General features: G+C 46.9%; 1 protein-coding gene across 1 annotated transcript; it reads left to right on the plus strand.

The window, feature by feature from the left end:
* The first annotated feature begins 1,791 nt into the window (after positions 1 to 1,791).
* On the plus strand, positions 1,792 to 11,041 carry Cldn2 (claudin 2). The gene is given in 3 exon segments (XM_028895132.2): positions 1,792 to 1,976; positions 10,166 to 10,869; positions 10,871 to 11,041. Coding segments are annotated over 2 exon segments (693 nt in total). The 5' UTR covers positions 1,792 to 1,976; positions 10,166 to 10,347.
* Positions 11,042 to 14,360: the final 3,319 nt, after the last annotated feature.

Raw genomic sequence — 14,360 nt, forward strand, 5'->3', positions numbered from 1 at the left:
GACATCATTTTACATGGTAGAATGCAATGTAGGTATTGGAGATTTAAAAAGCTCTGGTTTTTAATTGATATGGGAACAGCTCCTTGATACAGTCTTTAGAAATGATAGGTTACAGAATCATAGATATAGTGGGATTCGGTTTTGTAAAGTGTATTCCCATTAATGGTTTCAAAATGTTAGCAGTGATTCTCACTGGCCAGTAGCATTCTGGGAACATTTCAGCCTCTGAATTCTTTTCAACAGCATCAGACATAATGATTCATGTGTGTAAATCCCAGTACTTAGGAGATAAAAGGATTGCTACATGTTCTAGACCAGGGGGTACATAGTGAATTTGAGGCTAGCCTGGGCTACATAGAGAGCCTGTCACAATTACAAAAAAAAAAAAAAGGAAAATTTTTGTTCTACTTGGTGAGGAACCTAATCATACAGAACTTTTGAGGGGGCTCCAATGGCAATTTAGTACTTCTGTGTTTGGGGGGGGGAGGAAGCCTATTATTATGGTAGCTTCATCAGGCTCACTGTGCAGGACCTGCTCTGAACCCACAGAGCATCTGTAATCTCTCTTGGCAGGAGAAAAGAGATTCTTTTTCTGGGAAGGATGGAGGAAGGAGGAGAAGAAGGAGAAAGGGCAGGAGAAAGGGAGACTACACTCATACATTCAGCTTAATTTTTTTTTTTAGGTCAGGTCTCAACTGGTCTCAAACTTACCTTGAACTTCTGAACCTCCTGCCTCCACCTCCCATCCCAGGTTAGAGGCCTGGGCTCCATGCCTAGTTTTATGGGTGCTAAGAATCAAACCAAGCTCTCTACCAGGCTGACCTACATTCCCTAGCCCAGAGAGAATATGTTTGAAAAAGAGATGCCTATGTCTCTCCCTTTGACTATCAGACCATTGAGAAAAAATCAAGCAGAAAGAACAAAAATTTCCCCAGGGGTCTCATGCTGGGGGCAGGGCAAAATTGAAATCTGATGGGAGCAGGCAAGGCTGAGGCCTGATGGGAAAGAAGCCTTTGTTAGGCAAAGGAGGAACTTGCTACCAAGGCAGAGATTTCACAGGGGTTATCAGACCACCTTGCAGGACAGAGAGGAGGGAGAGACAACAGACAATCATTGATGGATAGGGCTGCCCCATGCCCAGGATTGCTCAATCATGCACACGTTTCTTCTCCAGAAACCTAATCCTCCTGTCAACACCCTGAAGATGGACTTGCAGGATCCCTGAGCTCCCTTATTTCTTCTTCTTCCCAGAGTTACCCTACTGAATAAATCTCCTTTCTCTGCTTTTGCTCTAACTTGTGTCTTTAATCGGTGTAGTAGAGACAGTGCCTAAACCTAGTTTGTTGGGCCTGCGAGAGCCCAGGTTTCCACCGTAAAAATTCAGATCTATGGTACACTTGCTTTCTCTTGGGAAGTTGGCTTTGGAGGGGGAGTAGGGCTGGGGACCTTACCAAAGAACCACAGTGAGTTAAAGAGTTTCTGGAGGCCTTGCAGCACAGGGCTGCAGTGCCAGGCCACACTTAGGCCCTCCTTCACCCAGGCCCTGTTTATGAGGCTTACTTCCTGCTGAGCCTTGGGGCTGCAAGCCAGGGACACCTAATGGGCATAACAGAACACCCTTCTCTCCCCTCCCCCCAAAGCAGGAATGTTCTAAATTCCTCCTTGGCCCCAATCCCCCTCCCCACAGAGGTCCACCACACAAAAGCCCAGCTGGAGTTTTTGACAGGGTAAACATAAAACCCACCAAACATTTCTTAAAGAGTACCTCAATCTGTTCCAGCCTCCAGGGGTTTAATTCTCATCTGTAAGAAGGCTCAGATTTACAGGTGGATTTTTGAAAAGCTGTGGCTAACAATTAGAAATCCCTTATCACCACAGCCTGTGGCCCCTTGGAAGCGGTTCGCCTTTCTCAGGACCAGTCCTCTGTCCCCGGGAGCATCTCTTCAGCAGGAGCTCTTCCAAAGAACAGCTACTCTGTAAGTATCCTGATGCAGTTGTCATCCTTCAGGCTCACTTATGTGGGTGGTTTCAAAGCCAGCTGCAGTCACCAGAGCCCATGACGGAGTCAGGGTGGGCTCCCTTGGGATGCTGAGGGGAGGCTATGGAAGTGGGCACGTGGGTTGGCACTATGTGTTTTCTTCAAGTTGTAACAAGGTTTGCCGTCTTTTAAGGTGAAGGGCCAGAAGATCCAGTCTTCAGATCCGAAATGAAGGAATTCGGGAGAATAAGGGAGGAGGAGGAGGGCTGGAGCTTTCCCGTTTGCTGGACCAACACGGGGCAAAGCAGAATGGAAAGCTCCAGTGTCCCCCTGGGCATGAGATCTTATGGGGCAACAGAAGGTGGGTTCCCCGTGACTCTCCTTTCAAACCCCTCAGCTGCTCTCCACGAATGCCCCCATCTCAGGCACTGTTCTTTTCAAGTGCTCTTCAAAAATGGAGTTGGAGCCAAAACACTCATAGCACTGATAGGGAGACAGTGGCAGATTTTTGTCTCACAAATCCTTCATTTCTGTGTTTCCCAGTGCTTTAAAGTATGCTTGCTTTGACTTTGGTGATCTGGACAAAAAGAAACTTCTTTTTAAAGACAATTATAAAATCCCTCACCGGGTGCAATCCCCGTAGCTGCCATCCATCAACCGGTACGGAGAGGTGGACTGCAAAGAGATGGCTTCTACACCCACTTGAGCCCTTGGGATGTGGCAGTGGGGGACAGGGGAGGGATTGACAGTCTCAGATTCCTCCCAGGAGCTCTAAACTCAAGGGATGGGAACATGAGGATGACCGGCAAACAGGATCTGATGGCTTCCGTTCTTAACAGAAGGCTATACCAGGTCCTTCCTTGAGCCAGAGACTCTTTATGGTCCTGTCACACTCTTGTTTCTAAGAGCATCCTCCATAGAGACACACCAGGCACCACAGATGGGAAAACTATCAAGGGACTGCCCTGGTGAGAAGGAGTTAAGTCAGACTTGACCCTCTTAATCTTCCCCTGCACTTTCAATCCCTGCCCTAAGGAAGATTAGGTAAGGGTCCAGAAGGAAGCTTTCTCCGCCAGCTTTTGGCCATGGAGGATGTTGGATTCACTCCCAGGGGACGACTTCATCTAGCAAGGCCTAGAGTCTCTGGCACCTGGCTTTCAGGAGGACCCCTGAAAGAAAAGTTTCTTATAAAGCCCTCTGCTTCAAATAGCAGCTTTCTAGTCCTCTGCATTTGTAAAAAAAAAAAAAAAAAAAAAAAAAAAAAAAAAAAAAAAAAAAATGACCTCCTCTCTCTACTACCTAATTCAAGGTGAAGAAAACCTTACTGATAAACAAAGTCAGGCATAAAGAACTCAGGGGATTTCTTCAACAAGTTGTAGGTACAACTGAGACAAGAAACAAGAGCTTTGGCCACTCAGGCAGGACCATTTATCTTCACAGTGTCTGCCCTCAGTGCTACTGCTCACCAAAGATGAATCCAGCCTAGCTCACCTCATCACCCAGTCACTTGCTAGTTTTTCAACCTTGTCTTCCTGACCCTATGGGAGAAGGAACTCCCAGGGAGCCACTTTCCCCATTTGAGTAAACTCTAGTAGTGCCCCTTCTGGCTGCTCAGCTATGGCAGCTCCCTTTGTGAAGACTCCGGCCTTCAGGTAAGGCCTTTTCTTGACTGCACTCACAGATACTTTCCTCTCACAACTACTAAGTCAGGCCTGGCTCTCAGGAGAGGTTTTACCCTTGGAGAACTTTGATTTTCTTGGGGAAACTGAGGGTTGCTGGCTTGGTTTTGTTGTTGTTGAAGACAGGGTTTCTCTGTGTTGTTTTGGTACCTGTCCTGGATCTCGCTCTGTAGACCAGGCTGGCCTCGAACTCACAGAGATCTGCCTGGCTCTGCCTCCCGAGTGCTGGGATTAAAGGCATGCACCACCACCACCACCACCTGTCTGCTGTTTTGGTTTTGGTTGCTTGTTTTTGAGACAGAGTCTTGCTATGGTAACTGACACTGACCTAGAACTCCCTATGTAGCCCAAGTTGGCCTTTAACTCACCATACTTCTTTCTCTACCTCCTGAGTGCTGGGATTACAGGTATGTGCCACCAAGCTGCTTCTCTGAGAGCCAGGAGTCCTTTCCTATCTTTAAGGTAGTTCTCCACCCTTCTGCGTGTTTGAAGGGAAGGTATTCAACTCAGCCTGGACAAGGAATGGAGGAGTGTCCAAGAACAGTTCTCAAAAATGGATGATTATAACACTAAAGGACGACCAGCAAGTCTCCGGGCAAATGGTGGATGGCAAAGCTTGAACACAAAGGGAGATGGAGAGAACTGCAGCTGCTCAGATACAGCTGAAATGGTGTGCATGTGTGTGAACATGCATGGGGGGAGGTTAGCCTAAAGGCATACGGCATGAAATGGGAGGTTAATGGTTAGAGATGAAACTCAGAAGAAAAGGATGAGGTCAGACAACAGAAAACATTCCCTGGTTTCCTAGGAGAGCAAACCTTATCTTGAAAGGAATCAAAAGTTCCAAAAGTCTTTTAAGCATGGCAAGGGGTAGCATGACAGTTATGACTGGATTTACACGTTAGAGAGATCCTATGTGACTGGCTTGATGACTGATTGCAGGGGCAGAGCTGAAGTGGAATTAGCGAGACCAATCTGAGGGTACGTGATTTCCTGTAGATAAGAGATGTTGGCTGTGTGGTCTAAACTAAGGTTTGGGCAGTGCAGAGGGAGAGAAACAGATACATTTGTGTTTTGTTTTGAAGGTATACCTGGCATGACTTCATTATGATTATATGTCAAGAAATGTGAAGAAGTCAACTGTGGGGTGGCACATTCTTATAATCCCAGAATTCAGAGACTGAAGTAGAAGGGTTGCCACAAGTTCAAGGTCAGCCTGGGCTATGTAGCAAGACCTTATCTCAAAACCAAAAACAACAACAACAACAAAAAACAAAACAAAACAAAAAAACAGAAAAACTGAAGATTCAAGGCTTACTGGCTTGGGTTACTGCAATAGGGCATACTGTATGAGTAGTTTGAGGATGGGAAAAGACGAGCAGGGAGTCTTCAGCTTTGTATGTGTTAAGTCTGAGGTGCCATTAATACATTAATACATTCATGGGTGGTCATTCCAAATGCAGTCGACTCTGCAAACCTTGAGTTCAAAAGAGAGATCTATGGGAGAGGTATGGAATTAACAGCCCTTGTCAAACTAAGGCAAGAGGATTTGTTGGGAGTTCGAAGCCACCCTGGGCTGCATAGTGAGTACCACACCAGCCACAGCGACATTTGGAAGTCCTGTCTTCAAAAAGAGAGAAAGAGGAACGACAACATGGGAAGCACTAGAGAAAACAATGGAGAAGTCAGCTTTCTGAAGAAGAGGGGCAAAGCAAGGTGGTAGATAGATGAGTATTAGACGTTAGAATGAGGAAATGGTTGACTTTGACCAGAGCATTCTGAGTGGGGGGCCAAAGCGGAAGAAGCAAGGCTCCAGCAGAGAAGTGTGTGCAGAGGTGAAGTGGAGATAGCAGTATCGAAAGGGTTAAGAAGGTCGGCTGAAAAGAGTAAGGTCCAGACTGGCAGGTATAGCTGCATAGTGAGGTGGGAGGAGGGAAGGGGGCTTTAAAATGTATTGGAAATGCAAACTATTCACAGGGCCATGTCTATAACGGAGAAGCAGGGTTGCCGAAGGCCTTGCTGAGATGTGCATCTGCAACCTGGATAGGCACAGTTGTGACCAGAATAGCAGAAGAAAACCGGTGCCAGGAAAGAACTTGCCCCCTGTCATAGCTGTTAATGGCCGAGTTTGCTAAGTGAACCCTCGTATCTGCCTTGCTTTACATAGATACTGTGGTCACAGCAGTGCTGACAAACAGGGCTAACTAACCATGTGTCCTAGGCTGTGAGAGCAAGACACAGGTTTAGCATGCTTTTCACCTTCAACTACACAGGCAAGATAGTCAGTAAATGGAGAGGGAGGGAGGGAGGGAGGGAGGGAGGGAGAGAGAGAGAGAGAGAGAGAGAGAGAGAGAGAGTGTAACTATTTCTTCATTGTGTGCTCCCTCCAGTTATCTCCTTTTCTTCTGATCCCCTTCATTCTCTGCACGGGCTAACACTTTGGGTAATCCTTTCTCAGCAATGTTCGCTGACTCATTATAGTCTCTGGGGCCTGTCAAACCTGTTCACTGCTTTTAGTCTTTCATTAAAATGATGGGTTTGAAGCTAGGGGGAGCTGGTGCCTGCTTGTAGTCCCGGCCTTTAGGAGATAGAGGTAGGAGTTCAAGGGCAGGCTGGAGTACACAGCAAATACCAGACCAGCCAGGGCTACATAGAAAGACCCCCGTCCCCATTTTTTTTTTTAGCAAAAGGTATGTTTAAAGAGTTATTTGGGGGGTAGGGCATTGTGTAAGGCTCATGAAATACAGACATAAAGGACATCCTTGATGCCATCAAGTAGCCCCCATACCAGGAGAGGAAATGAGTTTAAATAGGAACTTACAATATAACACAAGTATATGATGACCTTAATTTTCTCACCTATTAAACAGTAGAGAATATTGGTATATCTATCATGAAATAGTTGATGTAATCAAATGAATTAACTCATATAAAGTACTTATAATAGTCTCACGAGAAACACTATGTATCTGGGCACAAGGGTGCATGTCTGTATTCCTAGCACTTGGATGGCTGAGGAAGGAAGATCCCAAGTTTGAGGCTAGTTCGGGCTACACAGTGGGTTCCAGGCAGGCCTGCCCTACAGAGTGAAATGCTTTCTCGAAACAAAACAAAACAGAAAACGACAGAAAGGATGCAATAAGCAGTATGTGTGTTGCTCTTATTATTGTTACTACAGTGATGATGGAAGTGCATGAACATAAGGTACTATAAGGATAGCGAAGACTGTCCGGAGAGATGGCTCAGTGGTTAATAGCACTGAAAGCTCTTCCAGAGGACCCAGGTTCAAATCTCAGCACCTATATGTTGGCTCATAAACATCTATAACTCCAGTTCCAGGGTATCCAATGCCTTCTTTTGGTACCCAAGGGCCCTGCACATATGGGCACACAGACATCCACACAGGCAAAACATTTTCACACATAAAAATAGATAAGCTTGCTGGGTGGGTGGGGGGTGGCGGCAGCGGTGGCGGCAGTGGTGCACGCCTTTAATCCCAGCACTTGGAAGGCAGAGCCAGGTGGATCTCTGTGGGTTCAAACCCAGCCTGGTCTACAGAGTGAGATCCAGGACAGGCACCAAAACTACACAGAGAAACCCTGTCTCGAAAACCCAAAATAAATAAATAAATGAAATGAAAATAAATAAATAAATCTTCAGAAAAAAACACAGAGGAGGAGCACTGGACCATGTCTAGAACAGAAGATATCCAAGCTAAGTCCTCAAGATGTTCTTTTCAGTACAGCCTGTACTCAGACGTGGGAGCAAAACACCGCATGACATGATTGAAGAGCTGAGAAGAACTTAGTTCAGCCACAATATGGAGTATGAGCAGGTTGACAGCAAGAGGTGACTCTTGGGAGGTCATGGAGTTCAAACAAATCTGGATTTTATCCTTTGAATTCTATCCTTTGGTCAACAGTGGGCCATTGGAATGTCTTAAGAGTAGTGATTTGTTGTGAAAGCATGATGACTTTAGTTCAGATCCCAAGAAGAATGTAAAAAATAAATCCGGGTGTGGAGGTGTGTACACTCAGAGTGGGTGAGGAGGAGGTAGATCACAAGGTTTCACTTGCCAGCCAAAACAACAAGCTCCAGGTTTAGTGAGAGACCATCTTAAGAAAAAAAAAAAAGACAGAAGGTGACGATACAGCTTAGTGAGTAAAGGCACTTGCTGCCAAGTCTAACAACCTGCATTTGATCATCAGAACTCACACGATGGAAGGAGAGGACCAACTCCCCACAAAGCGCTCCTTTGACCTCCACATACACACACATGTATGCATAGATGCATGACAAAATAAATTATCAAAAAATCAAAACATGCCAGGTGGTGGTGGTGGTGGAAAGCCTTTTAATCCTAGTACTCAGAAGTCAGAGGTGGATGGATCTTTGTGAGTTTGTGGCCAGCCTGGTCTACAGAGCAAGTTCCAGGACAGCCAGGGCTACACAGAGAGACCCTGTCCCAAAAAACAAACAAACAAACAGACAAACAAACAAACAACATAAGATGGAGAAAAACCAAGGAAGATACCTGAAGTCAAGGTCTAGTCTCTACAGGTTTATGCATCAAGTGGCATCCCTCCCCGGCAACCCCGTGAATATTTGTGTGTGTATCCACACACCTACATGTAGGCACATGTAGGCACACATGCAAATGACCTCTTCAGATTAATGTGTTTAAGGACCATCCTGACAACCATACAGAGACTGAATTTGAAGAGACAAGACTGGAAGGAAAAGCAGTTACAAAACTGGTGTTTCCCGAGGCCAGGAAGGGAGAATGACAAAACCCTGAATTAGGAAGTAGTGGTGGAAATGAGAAAGGAGAGTCCCACATTTTGAGTAACTCAGAAGACAGGACTAGTGTAACTTCGTAGTTACAAGATGCAGGGATAAACAGGAGCAGGGCGTCAAGGATCACTCCTGGGATATTGGTCTGAAGAGGGTTACCATTTGGTGACAACATGGGACCCAGGCAAGAATTGGTCAGGAGGTACAGAGGGAGAGGTGCTGTGTTCTTTTGAAAATGGCAAAGGAGGTTGTCATGAAATTTTCCGTGCTCCCACTGAGCTAAACCCCAATCTCCTCCTCCCAGAATTTTTTGTTAGATCTCTTTGCCTCTGTTGACTACTAGGAGAGTTACCACTGAAAATTTGGATTTGGGTAGGGAACAGATTAGGTAATAGAGCAGGTGTGCTTGTTCATCTTTAGAGTTTTAATTCAGGAAAGAATGGATCCCTGAGCAACAGGAAAGAGGAATTTTCAAACATTTATGTTTTATTTTAATGCATATGAGTGTTATGATTGTATGTATGTCTATGCATCACTTGTGTGTCAGGTGCTCGCAGAGGCCAGAAAAAGAAATCAGAACTGGAGCTGGAGTTACTGACAGTTCAGAGCCCCCATGTAGATGCCGGGAATTGAACCTAGGTCCTCTGATAGAGCAACTAGCGCTCTTAACCACTGAACTATCTCTCCAGCCGACCCCCCCCCCCCCCGCCCCATTTTTTTGGATGAAGGTGAAGATGGAGTAGCAATGTTGTATTGGGTTGAAAATTTGTGGGCTGAACAGTCCTGCAGAAGGTGGGGGGAGGTGTGTAACTTTGAACTTTGTATCTTGAGCCTTGGAAAAGAGTGAGGAATCTCCTAACACTGCAAAGTCCCATATATCACCGAATGCCTGCCTACCTCTTGCAAAGCCCTCTAATACTGGATGGGGCAGCTTCGCTTCCCTCCCCTCCACCTTTTCTACCATCTCCAAGAAGCCAGGGACCTTGAGGACTCCTGGGACCTGGAAGAGCTTTTTCTCTAGAGTCCTCCCATGTCATCTGAGAGGCTGGTCATGGGATCATCTGTTAGGAGAGGGGACAGGAAATACCCTGTGTGTGTGTGTGCTACACCTTTAGGGGCCCTTATGTGACCTTGCACAGAGGGATCTGATCAAGCTAGAAAGACCTGATCTCTCAGACAACGGAGAGAAAGCTTTGTTACCCTACCCTGATCTGCCCTGGAAGGACATTATTGCCATAGGCAAAAAGATTCCTGGCTAAGCCTCTACTCTTTAGTCCCTTGGCAATTCAAGTAGCCTCTGACTAACTGGAGTCCAAGGCCACATTCTAAGACTTGTTCCACATGATCCAGTCTCCTGGAGTTTGGCCTCAGTCTGCAACTGAGGGGCCCCATGGTGTGGTTGCTTGGCAATATGTTAAATAGCAGGCCTTGGAGACTAACTGTGGCGTTAACACACCACAACTACTATTGCCACCACTACCTTCTCGGAAAGCAGCCACCTGTCTTGCCCCTGCCTTTTGTCTGGCTGCCAACCTAGAGCATGTGCCTACGCAGGAGGTGATGACATTTTGGCTCTACTTCCAAAGTTTTTTTTTTTCCTTTCTCATGTGTTATTTTTAAAGATAACAAAGGTCAAAAGGCATCCAGCGTTTTCTGGTTTCTCATAAGCTTCTGGTCAATATTTAATCTGGTTTATGGGTTTTTTTTTTTTAAGGTTTTCTAGATGCCTTCTTGAGCCTGCTTGTGGCCACCCACAGATACTTGTAAGGAGGAAAGAAGTCAGCTGGCCAGAGACACTGTGAAATGAGGGATTAGAGTCCGGGATCCAAGAAACAAAAGCAGCAGCCAAAAGACAAGCGAGCGGGCTCCGAAGGGACTTCTGTTGAGAGGTCTGCCATGGCCTCCCTCGGCGTGCAACTGGTGGGCTACGTCCTAGGCCTTTTGGGGCTTTTAGGCACATCGATTGCCATGCTGCTTCCCAACTGGCGAACGAGTTCTTACGTTGGTGCCAGCATTGTGACAGCGGTTGGCTTTTCCAAGGGCCTCTGGATGGAGTGTGCTACACACAGCACAGGCATCACCCAGTGTGATATCTACAGTACACTTCTAGGACTTCCTGCTGACATCCAGGCTGCCCAGGCCATGATGGTGACATCCAGCGCAATGTCCTCACTGGCCTGCATTATCTCTGTGGTGGGCATGAGATGCACAGTGTTCTGCCAGGATTCTCGAGCTAAGGACAGAGTGGCTGTAGTGGGTGGAGTTTTCTTCATCCTTGGTGGCATCCTGGGTTTTATCCCAGTTGCCTGGAATCTTCATGGCATCCTTCGGGACTTCTACTCACCACTGGTTCCTGACAGCATGAAATTTGAGATCGGAGAGGCCCTTTACTTGGGCATTATTTCAGCCCTCTTCTCAGCTGGTAGCTGGAGTCATCCTCTGCTTTTCCTGCTCGCCTCAGGGAAATCGTACCAACTACTATGATGGCTACCAGGCCCAGCCTCTTACCACAAGGAGCTCTCCAAGGCCTGGGCAACAGCCCAAAGCCAAGAATGAGTTCAACTCCTACAGCCTGACTGGGTACGTGTGAAGAACCGGGGGCCGGAGCTGGGGGTGGGGTGGGGTGGCGGCTGGGACTGTAAAGAAAAAGTAGCAGACAATGCCCTGAGGGTCACAGGCAAGGTATGTTGCCACTGAACCATGTGTAAGGTGCTGCTGAGGCTAGACTGACTTTGGCCATCCGATGGACTGAAGGCAGAGATGGAGACGGGTGTGGTGGCACGTAGGTCCAATTGCAAGGACCCTCACCAAGTCAGCTTTTCAATTTTCCTTACCCTGCCCCACCAAGGCACCTCCTGTACTTTGACTGCTCAACCCCAAACTCCCAATCCCATCCCTGCCACTTTTGGCTAAGCCCAGAGGTGCTCCTCTGACCTTTGGTTTACCTGGAAATCTGTGCCCCCAACTTACTAATCATATCCTACTGACTGACCATCTGTGAGCAGAAGACCTTCCCCCTCTGGCTGAGGTTGGCTCTTACCAATGGCTGGGGGACAGAAAGAAGGAGTGGTGGCTTCTGTGAGCACAGCTCTAGCTCCCTTCTCAACCCTCCATCCAAAGACATGGATTGATCTGTAGCAGGCCTAAGCCTCTCTCCCACTTTTGTTATGAATGCAGCGAGCGTGTCCAGACTGGGCTGTGAATGAACTGAAGGAAAGACACCTCGTGGCATCCAGCAGAAAGCAAGTGGGTGCAGGATGGAAGGCAATCTGGGACCGGCAAATCGTCAGAATCACTTCTCAGGGCATGTCCTCTCATCCCCATACCCTTGGCGAAGCACAGCTGGAGAAAAGCCCAGGAGGAGAATGGACAAGTGCAAGGCTGCAGCACTCCGACTCCACCGCGGAGTTACCCAGAAGCTGCAGTTAACAACCACTACTGAAGCCTCTGCCTCCCTCTGGGGTGTCCGACCTAGCCTCCTGGCTAAACCACAAGACTTGGAGCTCTAGCCAAAGGTTTCCTTGGGAACAGCAAACCAGTTTTTCTAGAACTGCCCTTCAACATGGCGAACTGCAGAGGACTAAGAAAGAACCTACTCTTTAACCCTGGCCAAGAAAGAATAAGGACTGTGGTATCCGAGAAGCTAGGCGAACATGTATGGTGGCTGTGTGTGTGCCCCTACTGTTTCAGAGAGGCAGCCCTACCAGAACCTTCAGACTTCATGGAAAAACAACCTCTTGGGTCTATACTCAGAGCCCTACAGTGCCTCCGAAAGACCACAGCACCAGATAGGTCATTGGGCACTTCGAATCCTCTGTCATGGCCCTTCAGAAGATATTTTGGCCGGTGTGCAAGGTCTCCAGTGTGGAACATCTGTTTATGACCTGAGTGATAGGCGGACTGCTGCTTGGGATTGTGCTCGAAGTGGGAGAACAGAGAATGGTTCTCAGCCAAACAGTTTCACTATCAAGGTCTTAAAATGCTCCGTTTCCTCTGTGATGCGTGGGGATCAGAAACAAGAGACGTTCTTTCCACCCCCCACCAGCCTAATATCACCAGCTTCAGAAGATGTCCAGCACGCCTCGTCAAAACGTCAGTGCCAGCAAGGGAGGCCTGTACGTGAGGTTTCCTCTAACATGCCTTTCCTATATCCACCATGTTCAAGCTGGTTTACCGACCTGGAAGTCATTTCCTCTTCACTAAGGCATTCCCATGCTTGGAGAACTTGCTCGTCATCACCTCCTTCATCGAGACTTCTCTGACCACTCCTTTCTGCTCTTACCTCTCCCTCCTCCAACTCCCAATATATAAATCACTTAATGCTTATTAGTCATAATTTTGATTGATAGTTCTCGTATGTGCGTGTGTGTGTGTGTGTGTGTGTGTGTGTGTGTGTGTGTGTGTGTGTATCTGTCTGTCTGTCTGTGTGATCTCAAAAGTTCACTGTAAGTACTTGGAGGGCAGTTGTCATATCTTAGACCTGTCTGTATATATACCCAAGACTGTAACAGTGCTGGGCACACACAAGATGATCAATAAATGCTTGTTGATTGAGCAATTGTTTTATTGATTAAAAGGGAGCTAAGACAGGGTACATGGGATGGAAAGGAATTGGGTTAGGAAGGGCAGGTGGTAGCCTATCTTTGTGTGTACAAAGGTGCACAGAAAATTCCAGGTTTTGTGAATACAATCAGAATACATGACAATACCCCTCACAAAAGAAATGAAGTCCTTCATCTTGCCCAGGGTTTGTTCTTTTTCAGAAAAGTAAAAATGTACTTGAAAATCACCTAACTGGGGTTGGTTATTCAACGGTTATGTGTGTATTCCTCTCATTCTCCAACCCACTAACATGAGGAAGCTGAGCCTGACCTGATCAGCTCCATTTGGCATATAGGGAAATGCAGATCCACCCAAGTAAAGGTTTTTCCCAGGGCTACATAGCTGGAGTTAGTACCCTAGTCTAAGTTAGTCTCTTGACCCTGAAAATAGGACCCTGCTGATCCAGCAGTTTTCACAGCCAATAAGAACAGCCTTCCAGAAGTTCCGATGCAGTCTAAAGAAATCTGTGTAGGACCTGCAAAGTAACAGTGAAACAACAGGCTCCCCTGCTTACCCGTGAAGGTGATCTGGGGGAGTGGGAATTCATCAAGCTTTACTTCTGCCGGCTCCTACCATGCTATCTGTCTGACCAGGGGGGTGCTAGCTTGTCATCTAAGATCCAACATATCAGTTCTAAGTCCTCTAACTCTGTGGGAAGTTTGGAATATCAATGATTTGACTTCATAAGGAGATAACACAGCCTAGTAATAAGTTTATTAATACAATACTAACAAGAATGGTGCCCTGTGAGTTCGGCTCAACCAGCCCTTGAACTTCGGGGCATCACATATAGGAGCTGGTTATTATAAACAGCAGCCTTGTACTTCTGAAGCGAACCTTCTTTGGTGCACAGGATTGAAGACAGCATCCAAATCCATTTAGAGGGAAGGGCTGGGGAGGAGGAGGACCCACTCACTGCACAGTAAGAAGTCATCTCCTGTCTGGTCCCAGAATTCCCAGTGCTTGACCCAGGACAAATGGGGGCTGAAAGGCGGGTTAGCTTTAATGAGTTTACCTTGATGAATCCTGAGTATGGTTCTGTCTACCCACCATCTGGCAGCCAAGGCATTTTCATCCTCTAAATATCTCAAGGAAGCAGGTTTTTCACAGGACAGGACCAAGGTGGTGAGTGAAGTCTCTAAGGTTACAGAGCGTCAAAATCTGGATATAAGCTTGGCAACTACTCCCATGGTTACATGGATCTGTGATTCTAATCCAAGAAGGTATGTGAGGGCACTGCTCTGTAAATTTGAGGACTCCCACTCTGTTTGCCACAGACTAGAGCGGCTTATGAAGGAAGTGAACCA

The sequence above is a fragment of the Peromyscus leucopus genome, chromosome X (genome assembly GCF_004664715.2).
Source record: "Peromyscus leucopus breed LL Stock chromosome X, UCI_PerLeu_2.1, whole genome shotgun sequence".
Taxonomy (NCBI): domain Eukaryota; kingdom Metazoa; phylum Chordata; class Mammalia; order Rodentia; family Cricetidae; genus Peromyscus; species Peromyscus leucopus.